The 21,375-nt window shown below is 46.8% G+C and overlaps 9 protein-coding genes across 9 annotated transcripts; 6 read left to right on the forward strand and 3 right to left on the reverse strand.

Annotated features, from left to right (window-relative positions):
- The first annotated feature begins 746 nt into the window (after positions 1-746).
- On the forward strand, positions 747-1,836 carry GGS22DRAFT_107873 (uncharacterized protein). The gene is made up of 2 exons (XM_047957858.1): positions 747-1,261; positions 1,338-1,836. The coding sequence occupies exons 1-2, from the start codon at positions 881-883 to the stop codon at positions 1,764-1,766; spliced, it is 810 nt and encodes a 269-aa protein (XP_047821167.1). The 5' UTR covers positions 747-880; the 3' UTR covers positions 1,767-1,836.
- A 98-nt stretch (positions 1,837-1,934) lies between these two features.
- Positions 1,935-2,742, reverse strand: GGS22DRAFT_107868 (cell cycle control protein cwf14). The gene is made up of 2 exons (XM_047957857.1): positions 2,314-2,742; positions 1,935-2,247 (listed from the first exon to the last, which is right to left on the reverse strand). Exons 1-2 carry the CDS (start codon positions 2,617-2,619, stop codon positions 2,104-2,106), a joined length of 450 nt encoding a protein of 149 aa, XP_047821168.1. The 5' UTR covers positions 2,620-2,742; the 3' UTR covers positions 1,935-2,103.
- Positions 2,743-2,931: 189 nt separating this feature from the next.
- GGS22DRAFT_156793 (complex 1 protein) lies at positions 2,932-4,203 on the forward strand. Its single transcript, XM_047960421.1, has 5 exons — positions 2,932-3,042; positions 3,093-3,154; positions 3,256-3,402; positions 3,513-3,623; positions 3,683-4,203. The coding sequence occupies exons 1-5, from the start codon at positions 3,000-3,002 to the stop codon at positions 3,692-3,694; spliced, it is 375 nt and encodes a 124-aa protein (XP_047821169.1). The 5' UTR covers positions 2,932-2,999; the 3' UTR covers positions 3,695-4,203.
- GGS22DRAFT_186168 (RBP11-like subunits of RNA polymerase) lies at positions 3,838-4,530 on the reverse strand (the record flags this gene model as incomplete). Its single annotated transcript, XM_047964413.1, has 4 exons — positions 3,838-4,007; positions 4,069-4,145; positions 4,197-4,288; positions 4,351-4,530. The coding sequence occupies 4 exons, from the start codon at positions 4,528-4,530 to the stop codon at positions 3,838-3,840; spliced, it is 519 nt and encodes a 172-aa protein (XP_047821170.1).
- A 270-nt stretch (positions 4,531-4,800) lies between these two features.
- On the reverse strand, positions 4,801-5,916 carry GGS22DRAFT_198674 (uncharacterized protein; the record flags this gene model as incomplete). The annotated part of the gene is made up of 2 exons (XM_047966165.1): positions 4,801-5,812; positions 5,863-5,916. The coding sequence occupies 2 exons, from the start codon at positions 5,914-5,916 to the stop codon at positions 5,003-5,005; spliced, it is 864 nt and encodes a 287-aa protein (XP_047821171.1). The 3' UTR covers positions 4,801-5,002.
- Positions 5,917-8,878: 2,962 nt separating this feature from the next.
- On the forward strand, positions 8,879-10,224 carry GGS22DRAFT_107903 (uncharacterized protein). Its single transcript, XM_047957859.1, has 2 exons — positions 8,879-9,441; positions 9,503-10,224. Exons 1-2 carry the CDS (start codon positions 9,112-9,114, stop codon positions 9,845-9,847), a joined length of 675 nt encoding a protein of 224 aa, XP_047821172.1. The 5' UTR covers positions 8,879-9,111; the 3' UTR covers positions 9,848-10,224.
- Positions 10,225-11,125: 901 nt separating this feature from the next.
- GGS22DRAFT_107918 (Tautomerase/MIF) lies at positions 11,126-12,639 on the forward strand. Its single transcript, XM_047957860.1, has 3 exons — positions 11,126-11,829; positions 11,884-12,288; positions 12,363-12,639. Exons 1-3 carry the CDS (start codon positions 11,476-11,478, stop codon positions 12,588-12,590), a joined length of 987 nt encoding a protein of 328 aa, XP_047821173.1. The 5' UTR covers positions 11,126-11,475; the 3' UTR covers positions 12,591-12,639.
- A 2,809-nt stretch (positions 12,640-15,448) lies between these two features.
- GGS22DRAFT_186172 (GTP-binding protein GTR2) lies at positions 15,449-16,735 on the forward strand (the record flags this gene model as incomplete). Its single annotated transcript, XM_047964414.1, has 3 exons — positions 15,449-15,669; positions 15,722-15,823; positions 15,880-16,735. The coding sequence occupies 3 exons, from the start codon at positions 15,449-15,451 to the stop codon at positions 16,733-16,735; spliced, it is 1,179 nt and encodes a 392-aa protein (XP_047821174.1).
- Positions 16,736-17,367: 632 nt separating this feature from the next.
- Positions 17,368-19,101, forward strand: GGS22DRAFT_107929 (PLC-like phosphodiesterase). The gene has a single exon (XM_047957861.1). The coding sequence runs from the start codon at positions 17,497-17,499 to the stop codon at positions 18,685-18,687; it is 1,191 nt and encodes a 396-aa protein (XP_047821175.1). The 5' UTR covers positions 17,368-17,496; the 3' UTR covers positions 18,688-19,101.
- Positions 19,102-21,375: the final 2,274 nt, after the last annotated feature.

The following is a 21,375-nucleotide window of genomic DNA, read 5'->3' on the forward strand; positions in this document are numbered from 1 at the left end:
CTTAAAAAAAAGTTACCTGCCTGGAGGAACCTTCCGGGCGCACGCTAACAGTCTAACCACTATCTAGGGCAGCAGCAGGGCTCCCTAAAATCTGCGAGCCTGCCCAAACCAGCCACTAAATGCACATGCGCAAATCCCAACAAGGTACCTATTAGCGTCTGCTTAGTGCCCTAACCTTTACGTACCTAGTACAATATAATAGTACATCCTACAGTAGACCCCTCATCACTAACCCCGGATTAGTTAGGGGTCCACCCAGTGAACTTTACGTTTTCGGTCACTGCCCACCAGACAGGTGCCGGGGCATGAATTTTGAGTTGACACGCCGTGAGCCCTATCCTAGGTCCATGCAGCAGATCAATCAGATCACTCTAGACACTATCTCTTACTCGCTAGAATTCTGTCTATTTTAGTCTCTGTTTTCTATGATTTACAGTTTTAGGGCTATCGCCCAGTTGTTAACAGCTGCTGTAATTCAGTTGGATTCACTGACCGCCTTCGTTAGTGACTTAAGTTTCCGTTGGCGATATCCATATATTGCCAACAGGTATGTTATAGTTGTCAAATATAACAGCAACAAGAGCTTGCTTGACCACGACTATCTAGCTTGACATACCGATTTTGAATTTTGATTATTTTATTTTAAATACATATTTCATTCTAAGTAATTCATGTCCTTTATACCTAACCTTCCAAGTCCTTCGTAGATCCCGGCAGCGTGATCTTGATACAAGCTTCGCCTCGTCCAATACCTTTGTCCACAACCAAGACAAAACGAAGTGTCATATCTCGCCTACAACTAAATTCCGAGAGCCGCTGGAAATAGCACTGTCAATGTAAATCTACCCCAAGTTTCTACAGAAAGTTATACATCACAAATATGAAGCGCTCACGCGAGCCTGAAGAGGACGAAGTGTCTCCGTCACCAGAACCCGAGGTTAGGATTAGTTCGGACAGCATATCGGATAAGGCGAGCCCTCGAGAACTAGAAGCACTTCCGCCTACGAAAATCACAGAGCTAGACGAGCACGCCGTCGACGACGATAGCAATACCTTCACAATGAAATGCTCTCTACCTCCACATCGGGACATCCTGTCATTCAGGACATATTCGGAATACGAAGCGCATCACAATAGGACCCATACGAATCGATGTGTAGAATGCGGCAAGAACTTTCCATCTGACCACTTGTTAAATGTTCATATCGAAGAATGTCACGATGTATTCGCTGCCGTGAAAAGAGAAAGGGGTGAACACACGGTAAGATATTTCATACAATTTTTTGGTCATTTTCTTCTTCTTTTTACTCTAGAAATACTGACCATCTACCAAATAGTACTCATGCTTTGTTGAGGGTTGTGATAGAAAATGTGGAACACCACAGAAGAGACGCAGCCATCTCATAGATAAGCATATGTACCCGAAGAATTATTTCTTTGCGATTACTAAGGAAGGCGTTGATGGGAGGCAGTCATTGCTTCTTGAAGGTGGACATCGTCGACGAAGATCCTCTACGGCGACTAGCGTTAGTGGACCTAAGTCGACCGGAAGAAGACAGAGCCTCCGGCAGACAGAACCCGCGAAACCCGTGACAGAGGAGCCGGCAAAAGAAGTATCGAAAGCATTTAAAGAAGCACCACCACCGGTTGAGGCCCCTGATACTGAGATGGACGATTTGGCCGGTGCTATGTCGGCGCTGCAATTCATCCCTACAACCATTCGCTTCGGTCACAGGAAAGGGAAAACAGGTTTTGCAAAACGGTAAGACGACGAATACGAAGTTGAATGAAGACACGAGCAAACGATATAATGGGTATCAAGATTGATGAATTCATTAGCAGCATTGCATACCAGAACATCCCAAATCATCCGGGTATTTTGTAAATTCGCCTTTTGGTCTACTCCCTAGTTGTTCCGAGCGGTCCTCAAGAAATCTCGTAATTCATGCACCAGAATATGTGATAACAGATCGCCAGTACTCCGAATCGGTGTAATAGTAATAATGCCTGAAGCCGGCAGAATTAACTCGGCCGCGATATAGACCCTAACGCCATAATGCCATGAAGAGTACCTAGCCAGTACAAGAACGCAGAAATCGTAACCTAATCGCTCGAAGCGCAGCCCCTGCAGCCACAGCTGACGCATTGGATATCCTGCTCGTCCTTCAGCTGTGCCTTGGGCACTCGGCAGACACACGTCGATTGAAAATTCGTCTCTTTGGTCTGGATGCAGCGAAGACAGCACAACTAAACCATTCCAAATTAGCTAACATATTTCTTTTCCTCGTGTTGCCCTTGTGAATGCAAACGTACCTTCTCATATCCTTGTTTCTTCCACTTAGCGATCAGCATCGCGTCGGCATACCCGTTCTTGAGCAACCAGTCGTATAATGGTTTGCTGATGGCCTCCTTTTCGTAGTATAGCTCGTAGACATAGCGGCTTCTCTGATGGGATATTTGGAATATAGGCCATTGAGCTTGGTGCTTAGGAATGTTATTTGTAGGCGTGTTTTGCGCGTCTTTCATCTTGATGCTGAAGATCTCGAGATCGTCACGGATGTCATCGAAACCCTCTGGCGGCTTCTTCGTTCTCGAACCGTGGGATCTGACTGGTGGCATGATGTAAAGATCGTGGTCGAGTCAATGAGATAGAGTATACTTCGGTTGTGAACGTGAATTGGTTGTTGGCACTTATCGGTCGGCGATCTGTATGGTGGTAGTGGGGCAAGGCTGAGACTTGAATTATCAAGAATGAAGCCTTGACGTTGTCGATTCCTGATAAGGATTTAATAATGCTAGGTCGGGCGGTCGGCGCAATCTGTGTTATGTAAGCCATATAAAGAAAAAGTGACTAATGTCTGTGGCTGATTGGCTGAGTGAAATGTGGCTAGTGCTTCTTGGGCAATGTTGGAAGGTTGAAGTCCCACCTTCGTTTGAGGGAGCTTCCGAGATGTCGAAATGAACCTCAAAGATACGTCAAGCAACATATCTCGCCCATCATGTTGTTAACACCCACCCAACTCGCGGTAACGACGCGGACATGTTAGTTCATGTTATCGGATAGATATATAGCTCGCTAACATGGCTCATAGCGGCTAATTGGACGGAAGCTAAGCGTCGAGTTATACGGTCTTATCGAGATTGGATGCGGGCAGTATGTTTCTCCCAAGAGCAAATGTTTCGCCAATTCATTACCATGATGGAATGAATGATAGAGTATACTTATTATGTCCATTACTAAGAATAGGCGTCTAGGCACCCAAGATCCAATCCATGTACTCCGTTCCATTTCCCGTATCGACTATCCGCTCACGAATGCGACAAGAATTCGAACGACATAGATTTGTGAACAAGTTACCGGTGGTCGATGTCCTCCTCATGCAGAATAATTGCGAATACCAGGTTAGTGGAATGGCGATCCAACTTGTGGCTACGAGCATCGGGTGCCCTATGGGCGCAATTATAGGGTTACAAGATTCCTGTGAGGAGTGTTGCTGATCGTTTATATATAGGAAACGATGAACTTCTGGAAGCAGAGTAATCACGTCATGTCATACTTCCCCGAGGAGAACTTTCGAGGAGCCAACAGATTACCAAATAACTTTATGAAGGGTTTCTTAGAGGCAAGTTTCTCTACCGCGATACCCTTAATGCGATAAGTTCTCAACTAACAGCGCCTTAGGGTCGCAATTAGATATATGGATATCGTCCTATTGAATTGTACATAGAAAGAGACTCCAGCAAAGCAAATTTTACCACCTAAGAACGTCGTCTACTATACTCCAAACGCCGCATATGCCATGCCATCCGTATTAAACCGAGATGCCCCGCAACACTTTATGCCTCTGCCTCTAATCTCCTCTCTGCCTCCTCTTGCCTCTTAAGAGACTGCTCTGGCGTTGCTTCGAATTTCTCTCGCTCGGTCCAGAATTTGTCAGAAACAACATCACATAGATCTTCTAGATCCTGGAGGCCCTTGGCCAAGGCGGCAGCGGCAGTTGTTGTGTCTAAGAGCGAGGTAGTTAGTACGAAAGGTATAAGACTCAATATTATATGGCCTATCCTTACCGTATGTTTGAATTCTCAAGTTCATCTTATCCTCGGAGGGATGGGGGATAGCGTATGCGCAAAACTCAACATCAGGGCTAGGATGACAGTTAGTTATACATTCCTAAGACAAAAGCTATAAGCCGTACTTCTTCATGATGATATATCGCAGAGCGTTGCCGAGGGTATGTCCCTCCTTTAGGAATTCGAAGGAAGCCGCCGTCTCGGATGATCCAGGAAGCTGTATCCAATTGCCCATTAGCGACAAATCTATCATAGTTGTTGGCGAGGTTCCACACGTACAATCCTAACTCGCTGAGGCTCCTCTTCCTCTTCAAATGGATCGCCACCTTCCGACCCGTCCTCCTCCATGGCATCTCCATTCTCTTCTTCAGTGGGCTTTTGTGCTGAAGTAGGAGCGTCGTCCATGGAAGTGTCTACCTCCTCAGACGCATCGTCGCGGTTCTTTGTTCGTCCGGGCATTGTCTATGAATTGAACTATCTGTGTGTTCTTATGTCGAAAGAGAGCCGAAATTAGCGAGCAATTTGTGTCGTTTGTACGTAGCGTTCGCTGCGAAACTATACTGTTCAAGAATTTTGGTGGGGTCTTTGATACCGATCAAGCTCTGAACGATAAAAATTACGCTGGTACAAGTTCGAGGCCAATTATTACACAGCGATCGCTGATTGGATGCCCCAAGCCACTAAGAATTTTAATGGCCCGAAGATTTTCCGCACCTTCTTATGGATACCTGCGAATTCGTGCCTTCAGCTAGTCTAAAACTAACGGATCCCAAATGCAAGTCAAACTTCAAGACATCCAGATTCCAGACCTCACTGACAGCACGCAATTAATTTTTAATTATTAGAAAGCTAGCGCTATATGGCTTGCGGATATACCCCAGCAAGTTCAAAACCACCCGTACAGTTGGAGTCGACTTCAATCCACGCAGAATTACACGCACGTGGCAGATTGTAAATGAGCCATGTCTCTTTGAATTCGTGGAAGCTGAATTTCTTTGAAAAACGTCGCTCGCTTTCCGTTATAGCCCATTACGGACTGGTTGTACAGAGGACGGTTAGGTTCAGCAGCAATGACTCGCACACTGCAAAGCGGCAGCTTGAATTCTGGCTGCTGTCCCTCGACGACATCGATAGCCTCCTGTATTCGCCGTTCTAAAATCCGGTTTCTTACTCTTGGTTCGACGAAGACCGCATCCGAGCTGTAGACAGGATTCCTGTCGTCACTGACGAAGGTGAGATGTTCAATATTTATAAAATATCGTTGTGCTTGGCACAGCGTTTGCTTAAATGTTAGTTTGTTGGCTCTACCTCTCCGACTACCAGAGCCGGTATAGGTTATGAGACCCTCGCTAATAGCGATACGACGAACTTGGCCTAAGTCTTCTCGTTGGACTAGGGAGACGAAAGTGTGAAACAGCGTCTCTGCAGTCGCAATTCCCCGCCTTGGACCGAAATAGAGCGTATCTTCCAAGGGGTCAAAGAAAATACGACCAAGTTGTGGGGAAGAACCGAATAAAAGCCGGTATCGTTTCAACGCTTCCCACCGAGACTCCCTACATATATGCAGATTGATCGGTATAGGAGATGTGGATGTACAAACAACCGCCCTACGGTCGCCCTGTCGCAGCTGTGATGTCCGGGCAGGTTCGGCGCTGCATTTTATCTCCACGATCCGCGGTCCTGGGAGGTTGCAAGCCCATATCTTGGATCGAAGCTCAATGGGAAGCCTGGTAAAAAGATGCTTGGGTTTTTGTTAGCGCCTATCCGCACCTCGATCCCATTAAAGCTTACGAAGACTTGGGTGCATTCTGCCGTGACTGCCGAGCTCTTGCCATGGACAGCCATAAGTATCAGGTTATCAAAACGAAGGTGGTGTGCTAAAACTGGCGATAGGGTCCCAAGAGAGCGGTTGAGCGTGGCGCCGAATCCCAGGCTTCTGGTAAGTGGGAAATGTGCAACGGCTGAAAATGTGTTCGGGAGGGAGGAATGGACAAAGAAGTAATTGCGACGTACATATAGAAACTTAACCCATTCTCTCCCGATCCACAAAGACGGATATCGCCAAGGCCATAAAGAGATTATTAGGCAAAACAAGTCACATACCAACGATATCGGTCAAAAGAGTAACACGGGTCGGTTAGGCGTTGTGGCACTTACGCATCGTCCCACCATATTCGTGTATGTACTCGTAGCTCACTCTACTCTCCATCTCAAACACTCCTTACCTCCAAATGAGCAGGGTACTCTAGCGGGGGAAAAGGTGATAGTATCGATCCCCAGAGCCACGAAGAGGAATCTACCGAAAAATCGACTCTCCAGATTGTCAGATATAGACAAAGTTTAGCGTGGCAGAAATGGGTCCACCTCGACCCGACAGTCCGGATCCAACACATCAAACTTGTCTCAAATAGGAAATGTAAGAACCTACATGCCATACTTAGTGGTTTGCTACGTAGGTGCGGCCCCCTTCATGATGAGCATCAAATCTCACCGGCTGAGAAGAATTCCGTAACGGGAAACTTTACGAGGGTATTGTGCGTCCCGAAACGTTGGGACTCGACACAGTCACAATCATATCCTTCCATGGTCCCTAAAGAACGCATATGGAGTTACAGCTTGCCTAACCTATCTTTTTTTATCACACACGAAGGAGTTCTTCTCCGGGAAAATAGAAACATGTGAGAAGAGAACGATGTCTATGTGGAACTCTAATTCGTCTATTTGCGCCTCATATGATCACCTCCGAAGGACTCGGGTAGTTACAGAAGTGGTGGTCTGCCATACGGATGTGAACCCGCTTCCCTGTCGTCGTCCACGCGCAATTGCTATGTACACGAAGGCAAATATTTTACTCTTGTGATGCGTCTACCTATATGTTACGGAGTTTATATGCGTTCTAGCGAAGAGCCCGGCATATGGATCCATGGAGTTGGAAAACCCAATGGTCAGCAAAATTCTGCAAGCTAGTTGCTCGGTTCCGTTGTGTTGGTACGGTAGTCGTCAATAGTAAGCCTCGGCTTACCTGCTTGATACGCACGTATATATGTATTAGGAGCCGACTGCCATATCGCCTCTCGCTATCAAATAAATCAATAACCTTCTATATCATTGATTAGCAAATTGATTGCCACTTAGCAACAACATAGATTCATTACGATTTAATACGCATAAAGTAGGTTGTTAATTCTATGGTAAGCAAACCACTCTAAATATGAAGGCAAACGTTTGAGCTACCTGTCTCAGCCGTGGAATCCCGATTCCAGCTACAGTTTTATTACAGCTAAAAATACGTCAGGATATTTCAAGTTCATTTCTGCATAATCTAGATTTCCATGCAGTCTAAAGGTTTGCGCACAATTAATAGTAGGTACCCTTCACGATGATCATCCAAACTATCTTCATAGTACAGAGTAAACCTTTACATACCGATATGCCAAGCCAACCTCCACCAACCCACAAGAAGTCTTCGAGAATATCGCCCTTACAGCAGACCAGCGTCACTTGACCTATCGTCTTGAAACAAAAAGCAAACTCTAGAATGAAGGCTTCTTTGAGTGCATATACTAAACTGGTCTGTGTCGAGCCATGAGATCATAAATCAAACGTACTCCACGAAGCCATTTCGCGATTGATATACTAAGGTGACCGACTACTTGATTTACACATCAGAGATCCCTTGCGTCGCTAGTTATAAATAGGGGATTGGAGGATGGGCGATAGAAGCGGATTTGAGGCGGGGATCTCGGATCCGAGATGCTTCACAGACGCCGAGAAAGGTTTTTTGTGTATAACATCCTCGAGCTGTCATTCAAATGATATAAAATGGCACAGACTATTTGCTAAGAATACTTTTCTAGCATATGTTTTCTGTTATACAAGAGTTTCGTCGTGAAATTCCACGGACATTCACCACGAGTCTTGCCATTCAAATTGCAGATCCCTTAAGCATGTGAGGTAGGAGACCAAAATGCTAATAATAATCTAGTGGCTCCCTTTCAATTTGCAGAAACCCTCCAACTGTGTGACTCTATTTTTTTTAAAAAAAAAAATCTGCAACGAGTATCCTCCTTAACAGAGAAAACCGGTAATATTGTATGCCTCAAATCCTCCCGGAACTTCGAACCCTCCGTTCTCCCCCACAGCAATATCTCCGAATGTCGTGCATTCGCCTGGCCTTCAAGCCAGCCAGTCAGCCACTCATCAGACCCTAAGCATGGCATCTCTATAGAATCTAGATAGCCCCTCCGCTACCTCACCCACGAAATTAGAATCTTCATCACAAGCAGCCAATCCGATCTGTAGCTCGACTAACCATCGCAGGGAACGCATCTCAGGCGAGACAGCGCAAGGTAGCATCCGTGAGCGCTACGGGCTGCGATTGGCCGGACAATCCCCCACTTCCCCCGTGCCTCTAAGCGCCCGCGATGGGTCTAAATTAAGGTCTGGCCTGGCCGGCGTTCTCTCGACCAATCCGCCGCGATCTCTTCCCGAATCTCTACCAAGATTCCTTGCTCGACACCCCGGCGAGAGTCTCCGTCACACGCGTCTGGCGCCTCGCCCTTTGGCGGGCTAATGTCGCCGGCAAGGGTGGGAGTTAGCCATATGTGTAGGTAGGTGTGTATGTGCGAGGGGAGGGTATCACCCGCATTGCTATCCTTAGCACACTTTGCATGCCGGAAGCGCTCTGCTACCTCTGATGTAGGGAATGGCCCACGTAGCTACGTTCTAGACGGGATGGCTTCGTCGATTATAGTCGATGTAGGTTCATTACATATTCGCCGCATTTGCCAGGTTTGTTAGGATTGATTGTCTCTTGTTTCGACATCTCGCTAGACGATAGTTGCTCGTGCTTGAGCTGTCTATTTCTTTTCTTCGCGATTTTTGTTTCCTTTTCTCTATTCTGTTTGGTTCCGTTCTGTTTCGTTTGATTATAGTTCTTGTTGCCGTATCGTCTTTCTGTAGGGGTTGAAACCGATCGCTATATATACATACCATACTATATTCTATCGCTCTCTCCATCTGGTCTATCCCTACATCGCTATGGCTTCCGAAAACAAAGGCCCGGTTCTTCCGACGTACTCCGAATTTGATCCCCATGATCTCGAGTACCGACGGTACATGAAAAAGATTCATCTGGTTGATAGCGCTCGTGTTGGTCTCACTGGATTCGCTCTCCTATGTGGTCTTACTGTCCTCGGTACCTCTGCCGACACTTTGGCTGTATACAATGCAACTCACCTATCGGGTGATTTTCATTTACCATTATGGCCCGATCAGTTCGACATTCGACCCACGGTAGTGCTCGTTATTGGAAGTAGTATTGTGGTCTTTGCGCATATCGTATCCTTGATATTTAGCAAGGTCAAGGCAGTAAGTGTACCTTAAATTCATTAACTCGTAATGAGTTCACTTTATACTAAGACTCTTAAAGCTTCGCAACAAGACCGCTGTCCACACATCCTTATCTATGGCTGCGCCATTCGTTGGCTTCACAGCCGTCATGATCAGCATGATATTCTTCTACGCTGTCAATACCTCGATTACGAACGATACGCTTCAGAGCTGGAGTTGTCAATGGAAGGTCGCGAGCATGAGCGCAAAGCCACACTTCGGTACCTTGTGCGACGAAAGCCGGACGGCCTTATACCTATCTGTCATATTGGTGCCGGTCGAGCTAATCGTCTTTACCGTCGCTGGCTATCAATCGATCCTAGAGAGGAAGTCAATTGGTGTAATGCCATCTCGTAAGGTTGGTAGCCCCACGCCATCATCGTAGGGCATTATCAGACCCTAAGCAGCTCCAACCCGGTTCTCAATCTGCAATGGGCTGCATGTCAAGCTCTATAAATGAAAATGACCCCCATGCTAGTCTATCGGAGCCGGGTTGCGCTCCTAAGAGTTAGATAAGGTGGGCAAGATGGGATGCGAAACGACAAGTGCAGCCGGATTGTGGTTGCGATCTGTATAACAATTGTAACAAGGCATTGAAGAGGTGTGGCGACGCAATTCACGTTATCTGAGTCGGTTCTGCGTGTTGACGTTCTAGGTCATCTCGTTATAGATACCATGGGCAGACTGATTGGTGCAATATTTCGGATCTCGGTAGCGCATAATAAGATTTAATTCGGATTTCACCTTGCAGACCGTGTTCTTTGAAATAAGGTGATAAAGCCAGTCTCGGATGTGCGAGGAAATAGATTAACTCAGCCATCGTGTGGGCGGAAAGCTGCGGCTCTCGCTTGAGAGGTGCTTATTTGCGATAAGAAACTCTCCAACTATAGATGACCAAGACGACGTTTTTAGACATAAACATCGTCATCCCAATTTACTAATGGCGACCAGCGGAATCATCTGGGGGGTTCTCCGACCGCTTATCTGGGGATTCGAAATAACGGACGGTGCTGGTTTCCAATGGCGCCTGCTTCCACCAAGGAATGAATGCACTCATCCCGCGGCAGGAGATGTCGCTTTCCTGATTGCTATCAAATCGATGGCCGGATGCAAGCGACCATAACGGGTAGCGGCGTCGTAACAGCGAGGTAGTACGGGTTGGTGCTGTACACCCATAGATGGACAATTTGGTACCATGTTTTACTTAGATCCCGCTTGTCGTGCACTCCGTGTGACAACCAACTAATAAAAGACTGTTGTTAAGCAATGGTCCAACCTTGGAAGTTGAATTTCGAGTTTGAGATTGGGAACATTAAAAAAATCGAGACTCGATCACATGCGAAGAAAAAAAAGGATTGGTAGCAATTGCCCTGGAATTATACTTCGACATATTTACGAGGGGAAGTGCAATACACGGAGTGCTGCTGCCAACCCCGGCGATCGGTACCTGCTTCATGCAGCTTGACGACAGCCTGCTTAACCTTAACTAAGTTGAATTCTGGGCAAGAAGTTCCAAGAGGTCGTGCGAACGGGTCAAATACTTCCCCTTTTATTACTACATCCCGTCGGAGTCCCCGTTTTGCACCGGAACTTCAATTCGACCAATTCTACCCATTTCAACTACTAGGTAGCCTTGTTGGAACTTCAGCTGTCTATACTACCAACGGCACCATCTTACGATAAAAATAAGAGCTAGGCTAGCTGACCAACGCCTCCTTTGGTTCAACCGTCTAGATCAAAGGAGTCCACGCCCTCGGTCCAGTTACAAGGCGAGAAAAGACCCGGATCGATATTTTCTTGCCCAAAACAGACAGGCTTGCCTCCACGTCTTCTACAGCCCAACACCAATACGAGTTACTACATGCACTAGAGTAATGCAAAGTGTATCCGCCTAGACGGATTACAAGCAATCATCATAACTAAGAGGGACCGATTCGCTTGCGAACAACCACACTTGGCAGGACATAAGACAAGACCATTTGATCTATCATACACCCTAATGCGTGTGTAACCATGGCTCGCCCAGACTCCTTGCCAGCAAGGCTTCCTCGTATAAACCCTCCCGCTACAGGTAACAATCATTCCTCTGCTGCCCATAGTGCTTCATTTGCACAACGAAAAGTTCAACCTTCACGATCATCGAAAGTGCATATCGTCGAGGGTAACAAGATGATGCGCGATATTGACCGTCCTCCGCCCGGCGACCCCACGGGCTCTCGAAAGTCCCAACTACATCCGGAGCTCAGTAAGAAAAAGAGCGCTTACTGGGAAAATGAATTTGCGGCAGCTAACCGGGATCCGGACCCGGTCCGGGCTCGCATACAGAATGAGGCCATCGTCATGGCGGATTTAAGAACGAACGTCATCGTGAGTCTTTTGCTGATCATAACTTCGAACTAATGTACTAACAAGACAATATAGATCAAAGACGAGTTCTCTTTCATAACAGACCTTTCATATCACTTATCCAACAGATATCAGCGTCCCATATCCTCTATCGTCATCAACTTGAATCACGGCTGCTGTATGATGTTTGGTGGTTCCTTCGATCCGGCTTACACTTTGACTATTCACGCACTGCCAAGTCTAGTTCAGCCTACGACAAATAAGAGGAACGCGGCACTCATCCAAAAACACATTCAAGAGACGTTAGGAGTCCCAACATCAAGGGGATATGTGCGTTTCGTCGCCACTTCCGAAGAAAATGTCGCCATTGGGGGTAAGACGATTGCTGCCGAAATAAATGAATCGGGCAACGCCACGCCCGATGACAAGCCCGCCGAGATCAGAAAAGGTGCCAAGTCAAACCGAAGGATTGGTGTTAAGGTGAATAATATTACCCTTTCCTTGGCCGCGTGATTTGACTCGGATAAATGGATTGATTGCTAATATTGCAGTAGTCCTTTGGAAGCTTTAGAACGGCTTCAATGTCGGACCTTACGAGAGTCCCTACGCCACCCCCAAGTACCTCCGACGAGACTACGCCTATTACGACTATTCCGGAGGTGCCTCCTACGCCCCCCGAGGAAGACAAGCTAGGCGAACTCATCGAACGAAAGCCGATCAAGACAGCGCCGCGTCGCAAAAGTTTACGGTTCAGTCTGTTTAGTGGAAAGACGGGGGCGTAGACAGAAATGGGCCGAAATCGTATCGCTATGGATTTTGCACCGGGCCGAATCTTATGATTATTACAGCCTCACTATCATTCAGCTACGACTCGAATCATCATATGCTGGTACACAAACTAATTAAAGGAGCGACGGAACATAGGTCAGCATATATCGCATCGCATCGCTTAGAGAAGCCTTGTATTGGAGTTAGGAGTTGGTACCTTGGACTTTGGAGAATAAGAGTCTTATTGCATCGCATCGAACACGATATCCTTGTCATCTTGATGCTCACTCGATGAATTACGAGTAATGTATGAGTTACCTATCGGCTACTAGGTATGCTGTATAGATACCCGATTAATGAGAATGTACCGCGATGAAGCATACTGATTCAAATTGACTTCGCCAATGCACTTGAAAATTCTGACGTCAATAGCTTTTGCATGTGGAATGAACACCAATGATGAATTTTCTGCATGGATAGGTAGCCTGGTAATAATTCTGGATTGACCCGGACGTAGAGTTCTGTGATCCCGCTCATCTTCTATAACGCGGACTTAATACAGCCGGGATATAGCCCCGGGTCCCGTGAGCGTCGGAAATGCTGGACCGGGTTTTACGGCCGAGTATGACGTGACCAAAGAGAAGTGATATGCCTCTTACTTAAGCGGTGAAATATTTGTGCTCTCTACCAGCCGTATTCTAAAATAAGACGTTATTTCTAGTGTCTCATTAAGTTGGATGATAAGTGACTCAAGCTTACTCTTTAAACTTTCCAACCTTACTGTTGATCCTGCCATATTTAGATTGAGAGATTCAAATCTGATTCATGATACGGGATGATTCATTTTAGAAGGAGTGAGACTTATGTTTGCTAGGATTGAATGATGAAATTCCGAATGGCTGTTGTCGTTAGGAGCTAAGTGTTTGCTATTCATGGATGTAAGTTGTGACACTATTCAAACATTAGTTGAATGAGGAATGAGAAGATAGAACCTTGAATTTTAGGGTTGGGCTTATCAGGTATGTATCTAGTACTCAACATCGCCTGTTTGTACTTGACAGCTGCAGTCGCGGCAAATCAATTAGAATGGCAGCTGCGAAACGTGGGGTTAACAGCTGGCCCTAACATCGTACTTGTGTTCCGCTAACTCCACCTGAATTTCTCCCGCCTTTCACCTTGCTCATAACCTAATACCTAACTATTTCCAATGGAAGTCGAAGGGAGCCAAAGCCCTCCTTACTTTCCATGTTTTATAAGCGGCAGGGCTTTTCATCTTCCCTTACTCTGCCAAGGAGCCTTATGAACCCTCGGGATTTGCTCGTATTAATCTGGCGCGACACGGTGTTCAATTAATTCAATTGATTCCGGGATCGAAAGTGTCACTCCAAAACCCGCCGACATTGAACATAGATTCGACATTGGTGAAGCTAGAGATCAGAGCTGAACGCCCTGCTTTAGGTAAAGGGAGCCTGACGACTCGGGACTACCTTGTTACTATCGCCCTCTCTCTACCGAAATACCCTACCGACGTTGTGTACCTCCGCCTGTTATTTCTTGCCGCTATTTACTGCAACCACCAGACGACGAACACAACAGAGAGTCATCATTGGTGCGACGGGTCAAGGTTGAGTCAGCCCGCGCCAGCCTGTTGGTTCGAGTCCAGCGAATTCATTCGCCGCCGCATAGAAAGCTGACTCAGAATTCCTCATCCCACAGGTCAAAAGTACGACTTCAAGCGGACACAACGTTCGCTCTAGTCGATACGGGGAACGGGACACGGGTATTCCCATCAAGTCCCCTTTACTCTATCCGTCTTCCATGTCGCGGAGGAGGGGAGGATAGGGCCGCCGCGCGTTTGATTACCCTCTAGATCATCCTCTAGTTATACTCGCAACATGGAGGTGAGACATTGACTTTTGATTTCTTTTTTTCCTTTTTTCTTTTCTTTTCCTTTCTATTTCCTTGCTTATAAATCCTTGAATATGTCATTCGAGCTGGCGTTGCTCAGTGGCACAAAAATCACCGCCGCGTATCATCGCCGATACTTTTCGGGAAGGTCACTCATCATCAATCGACGGCTACGAATACTCTGTGCCAGTCAGATACTTTGGCTGGTATTATAAAAATTACCCCCTCTTACCATGCTGCGTCTGACACGCAGTTATGGTTTGCATTGGTCATATCGGGTTTAAATGCACATTATCGCCATTGTTATTTTTATTATCATCGCCTGGGCACAATTAGGCAGACACCGGGTCTGGTACGGGATCGAGTTTGCAAACGGAGGGATTATCATATCCCAATTACTATAAACCCGAAATCCGCCCAGATGGATAGCCTGGGCTGTTTGATTTGTACGACGGTGAGATCAGCAATGAAATCATCGCGCCCCTTCTTACAGATTGTCAGGAGCAATATGCCCTGTTTTGATCCAGCTGAACGCCCCAGCTCCGTTGCCTCTTCCCGTTATGAGACTTGATATATTCCTGGTCGATTCCGCATACATGCAGCCACCCAGACGTCGCAATCTCTGATCGCTGCGATCTTGCATTCCCCTACCCGGACCCTTGGATTCAGCAACCTCGTTTGCACATTGGTTCATTAGCTAGCCTAACAGCTATTAGCCTCTTAAAATCAACCGCCAAGCCACAAACTATGAGTCTACTCAATTGGAGGTCGTCTGGGATTCATTAAGAATATTGACCCTCTCGTATCATTCAGCAGAGATGAACCAGGGAATAATTTCATATTCATACGAAGGGCACCCCCGCTCTTATCAGCTCGGCTCTTGATGTGCCTGATCCTGATTTTGTTGTTGACGGGCGTTTCTTAATGTTGTTTTATGTCGTTTGGCCCAAATTATTCTGTCGTTATGTCTTCTCGGCTTCGCGGTGTGGACGTCTTCGATCCTGAGGATACTCAGGAACCACTAGGCGGGACATCGTCCAGTCCTTCTAGTCTCGCGCAGCTAGCTCTAACACGTGTATACGAACAGGATCAAAGACAACGTAAAAATGGCCCGAGGGCGCCTGAACAACCTCCGGATCTGCCAACAAAAGGGAAACCTAGGCTGCTCCTAATGGGGCAGAGAAGGTGGGCTATCATACACCGCGCATGTCGGACTGCTGAACTAATCTTACTGTAGGAGTGGCAAGTCCTCGATATCGAGTGTAGTCTTTCATAAATTACCACCGAGCGAGACCTTATTCCTTGAGTCGACAGCGCGAATCCAGAAGGACACTATGCCGTAAGGACCCAATGGCTTGTATGAGTAGGATATCAGTTCTTCTAACGTACTTATAGGTCGTTCATGGATTTCCAAGTCTGGGACTTTCCGGGTCAGATCGACATATTTGACAACCCAACATTCGACATTGATGCGATGTTTGGCGAGATCGGTGCACTGATTTGGGTTATCGATGCTCAAGATGATTACCTTGAGGCCGTAGCACGTCTAAATGAGACCATATTAAATCTCCAGCGAACATATCCGAACATCAAAATCGAAGTCTTCATTCATAAAGTAGACGGCTTGTCTGATGACTACAAGTTAGATATCCAACGAGATATCACCATACGAATCCAGGATGAACTCTCGGATCACGGTTTCGAGAATGCGCCCGTTACTTTTCACTTGACTAGTATCTACAATCATAGCATATTCGAGGCGTTCAGCAAGGTCATTCAGAAACTCATTCCTCGTCTCGGAATTCTCGAGGCGATGCTTACTAACCTCTGCCGAACATGTCGTTTCGAAAAAGCGTACCTTTTCGACGTCTTGTCTAAGATTTACATCGCGACAGACAGCGAGCCGGCGGACATGGCGAGTTACGAGATCTGTTCCGATTATATTGACGTCATAATAGATGTCACGGAAGTCTACGGTAGCTGGCCCCGGACTCAAAGATATCGCGAAGCTCTAGAAGGACCACCGTGGAATCAGAAGATAGAGGATCAGGTGGCGTCGGGATGCGCCGAGAGCTGCATGGTGTTAAGTGATGGGAATAAGCCGATAATACTACGCGAGGTCGACAAGTACCTTGCTCTAGTTGCGATTATGAAGGAAGACAGTTATGATAAGATGCCGCTGGTTAACATGAACGTCGAGGTGGTGGTGCAGGGATTGAAGGAATTCTTCGAGATTACAAAGCCGAAATAAGCATCTACTCAGTCTAAGTCGACTTGCTAGCCCGGGACGAAGGAATTTGATGCGGAAATGATGCCTATGAAAATAAGTCAAGTGGACGACGTTCTATCTAAAAGTTCAAGGAGTTGTCCACGTTTATTCAGGATCAATGCGGCGGTCTGCGGCTCATATCAGCCACCTTGGCACACGTGCCTGAATGAGTCCTCGATGGTAATAAACCCTGGCGCCGGATTAAATCATAGCTTGAATATAAAAACTGATTCTCCTCAAATTGTATGCACCACATGTTCTAAATATCTGTATTTTGGATTAGCTGACATACTAGTTGCCGCGATCCGAAACATTGCATTATGCGATGCCGCCAATCAAACGAGTTAATTAGAACTCGTGCTTACGCCCAGGATAAACTGAACAAGGCTCTTCAAGTTTCCCTGTCGCCATCGCGGTATGGCGGATATAAATTTAATCCTCGTTTAAGACCGATTTCCTCTCTTTATTTAGCTATGATGCTTTAAATATGCCATCATAACTACTAGGCAAGTGAGGTGAGAATTTAGGTTCAATTGTCGGGTGTAATCCGACTCGCCACAGCCTCAGAGATCGTCACTCAATCTCGCATAACGAAGCCGGAATTGTCGGTAGCGGTAGACAACGCCCCACGATCGCTCCTGCGCCCCTTTGGACAGCTGTCGCGATATAATTATAACAAAGCTTTACTCTCTTTCAATAGCAGGCACCTTGAAGTTCTGCGCAACGCGTCTAATTCTCTAAAAATGCGCGGCTCCTCCATCTTCCGCTACTTAGCGGCCTCCGCGTCCATCGCCGCCACCGCCTCCGCCGGGAACACAAACTCGCTTGCCCAATTTGCGCTGCAGAAGGTCCTGCAGGACGGCCGCGAAGTATTCGGCGATTACGCCGCTGCACATCCTTCGGAAAAGAGGTACACGGATTGGATGGCCGCACTGCCGGACTCGACGCTCCTCTCGCATATTAATATCCCCGGGACCCACGACGCCGCGACCTGGAATTACACACAAGATACGCAGGACGCGCTCACCTACGCTACCCGCTGCGATGGCACGACTGCGAACCCTGCGGTTGTGTATCGCTGTCAACGGGAGAGCATTGCGCAGGCTTTGGATAAGGGCGTTAGGTTCTTCGATCTGAGGTTTGCGGCGGATCCGCTGGGCAAGAGACTCGTGTTTTGGCACTCCGCGGCGCTGATGAGTGCGCGTGCCAGCGTTGAGGATGTGCTTTTTGGGGTGTGGGATTGGCTTGCGCTGCATGGTGGGGAGACGGTGTTGTTGAGTTTTCAGCATGAGATTGGGACTGTTGCGAATGCGAGCTTCGATGCGGAGGTTCAGCGGATGATGAAGGATGCGCTGACGGGAAATGGGAAGGACGGGCTGCTTTGGCAGGGGAGGGGGTATGTGCCCACGCTTGGGGAGACGAGGGGGAAGGTTGTGCTGGTTAAGAGGTTTGATATGGATGGTGATGATGTTGGGGATGGGGTGTTGCCCGGGTTGCATATGGGCCCGGCGAAGTGGATTGATAATGATCCGTCTGGGTTCGCGCTCGTGTTTAATGCGTCGACTAATGCGACGGCGTTTATTGAGGATTACTACGAGCCGGATGTTCTGGGCGAGAATTCGACTGTGGTTAGTAATATCGATGCGAAGATGGCGGCTGTTGAGGCGCATTTTAAGAAGGCGGTTGCGGAGGAGGAGAGGGATAGCTTGTTTATTACGTTTACGTCGGCTGAACACAATTCTAATACCCCGTCTGTGGTCCCTGAGACTATGGCGCTGGGGAATGGGACGGAGGTCACGCCTGATGGGGGTGTGAATCACCAGTTGGTGGATGTGTTGAAGGGGTTGAAGGGGCAGAGGTTGGGGGTTGTGGTGTTGGATTTCTTCGATGAGCCGGAGGACTTGGTTGCGCTTGTTTTGGGCCAGCAGGTTTGAGGCGGGTTATGATATATAATATATAGACTTCATAATGAGAGTCGAGGTGGATTAGTTGGGTACAGATCATGTTTTGTTCTGTATTTGGTTAACACTACTATTTCTGACAGATTGTCTTCAGTTGGATAGACCTTGGTTTTTGTGCTAGTCTTTATAACGGTTCACTGCGATTTCTAGGTAGTTTATATGTTGGACGGATGGCTAAGATTTATCACGAGATGATATCTAGGAGGTGAACGTGAAGGTAATTATGTCATACTGGTAGGCTGTCTATAACAGCTATCTTGCCTGACATGACACTGGACGTACAAGCATCGTGTATTTTATAAAAAAAAGGATGTAAAAGCTCGACGCCAAAAAATCTCTTTTCATTATCATACAAGCGATGATTCTCACGGAGGAAACCAAGCTATCGGCCTGCAAAGGCAAGCGTGACTACATGACTGTGCCCCTATATTCAAAACTATGATTCGCTAAGAGCTGTGAAGAGGCTTTTTAGTTCAGACTCACGCTTGACGAAGAATTGAATACCTGTAGGCATCGTATAGTAGTGGGGTAATCTGTTGGTGGTCCTCGTTTTCCCCTTGATTCGCAGCTCTCACCCTAGATTGTACTTCCTGATCTCGGAAGCCCATCGGACAGCGAAATCGCGATGCTTCAAACTTTTCACGCCTATGCCTGTCAATTCACTGCGAACCGAAAAATCCCTATCTTGTCATCCACCATAACACTGAAATAAAATTCAATTGTCATCAGAACCTTCAGATTTCTAATCATATAGTTAAGAGGCTGTGGCGAAGATCGAGAGATTATGTTGCATAATACAGTTATCGTGAAACCGACTCGGTCCGTTTAGATGACATCTTTTTAGGGGGGTATCCGATCTTTATATTAAATTTGCGATAACGCCTTCGTATTTGTAATTCTTCCAGCCGAGGAAGGATATGTCCGGACATTATTATGGCGGGCCGGCTCACCGTTTCCAATGAATAGATCCGGAAAAGGGGGTTCGTTCCAAGCACCGTTAAGTCCATGACATTGGTGCGGGAAGCTCCCAGCCGTGGATATAACAGCGTCGTTTTTGATTTCCAAATAAGCATCAAACGCCAAGAATCCCTATATTTACCTTAATTGCCATGCGTCGAGCGTACCTTTGATTGATGCGCCAAGTCTAATATGACGACACCGCCGGTAAGGAGAATAAATAAAACTACGACGTTTATGACACCTGTCATAGAAAACCTAAGCTTGCCATTTAATAGAAACGGAGTTGGTTTAGCTACCTAGGTAGGTACTAGGTCAAACTGTCAGAGGTGGTACTCTGTAATCGGCTCCGAGACATTAAGCCTAGTGACATCATTCTATTAATATTTGGACGAGTGGCGTCGAGTTCTTTTGACCAATATTTCTAGAAACGAGACACAGCTGAAAGTAAATCCCTTAAACCGGATATAGGAAGTACCACCAAGCCTTACGGTAGGGTCATATGAATTTGAGCTAAGGGGTTAGAGTGAGGGATTTCGAGGAAAGGTAACTCAACCCCTAAATAGATGCTTAAGTGCCTAGGCATGAGTTAAGGCATCTCCGCCACAAGATGCCGACGAAGGTACATTCAAACGGTAGATACTCCGGCGATAATTAGTTTAGCTAGCGGGAACAGCGGGGGCCAGGGTCGACGTTGAAACAAACAACCCGGAAACCGGGGTGGAGGTCGGCGATTTTAACTCGGAAGTCTAGAACGCATCTATTAGACCGTAGACTTGACATCCATACGTTATGTAAACTTGGAACTCCAGAGCTAGCCCTATCGTAACATAATCATATGATGGATATGACTTCGTCGGATCAGGAACCTGGCAAAAGTAGCGGTGCTAGCTAAGAATTAGACGCCCGCCGAGGAGGATGATCATAGTAGGTGCAATTGAAATTGTGCTAGCAGGGAATAGAAGTTGGAGACGAAAGTAATTAGAATTTGCCAAGGTACCGGCGTACAAGTTAGTCTTTAATTTGAATAGGCATCAATCAGAGAAGAGGGATTGATAATATGTAGAATCTCCGGACTCGGATATCCTTCCTTCAGTCAAACAATTGTCCTTGATCATGAAGTGAAGATGATTGAACAAAAGATCCCTGTTATCTTAGGAATCAGAATACCAAGTTAGTCATAGCGCGGAGGTAAATCTAGTTGAATGGTGATATCAATATTGGTGCAGCAGCGCTGAGCTGAAACTTTGTTTTTTGTTGGTTCAACTTAGGAAGTTTAAGTGAAGCTGAGCCGTAGAGCAACATGGCGCAACATATGTGGATGGGCAAGAACGACTCTGGATAGGTAGCTCAGGCAATGCAGCAGGTGCCTTAAAGTGGTCAATGCGGTCCATCGTCTTTCCGCAACTGGTCTCAGATGATTCCAAACTTTCCTTACCTTCCACAGATCTGTATGCGGCCTTCAACCCCTCCACCATGCGGCCATGCGGCATCTTTCCGATGACTTTAATTCAGAAACCAACACCACATCCGATTTTTTTCGAGAACGCGAATACCGACGTACCTCATCCTCGGTCCGGAAATAAGAAGTACATGATCCAGACGCGTATACACGTGATACAAACAAGGTCTTGGCAATTGCTTTCCCTTGACCGAATAATTCGTTGGTGTGAGACGGCGTTGACGCCCACATCCATTACTATT

The sequence above is a fragment of the Annulohypoxylon maeteangense genome, assembly GCF_022496945.1.
Source record: "Annulohypoxylon maeteangense strain CBS 123835 unplaced genomic scaffold GGS22scaffold_4, whole genome shotgun sequence".
In the NCBI taxonomy this organism is placed as follows: Eukaryota; Fungi; Ascomycota; class Sordariomycetes; order Xylariales; family Hypoxylaceae; genus Annulohypoxylon; species Annulohypoxylon maeteangense.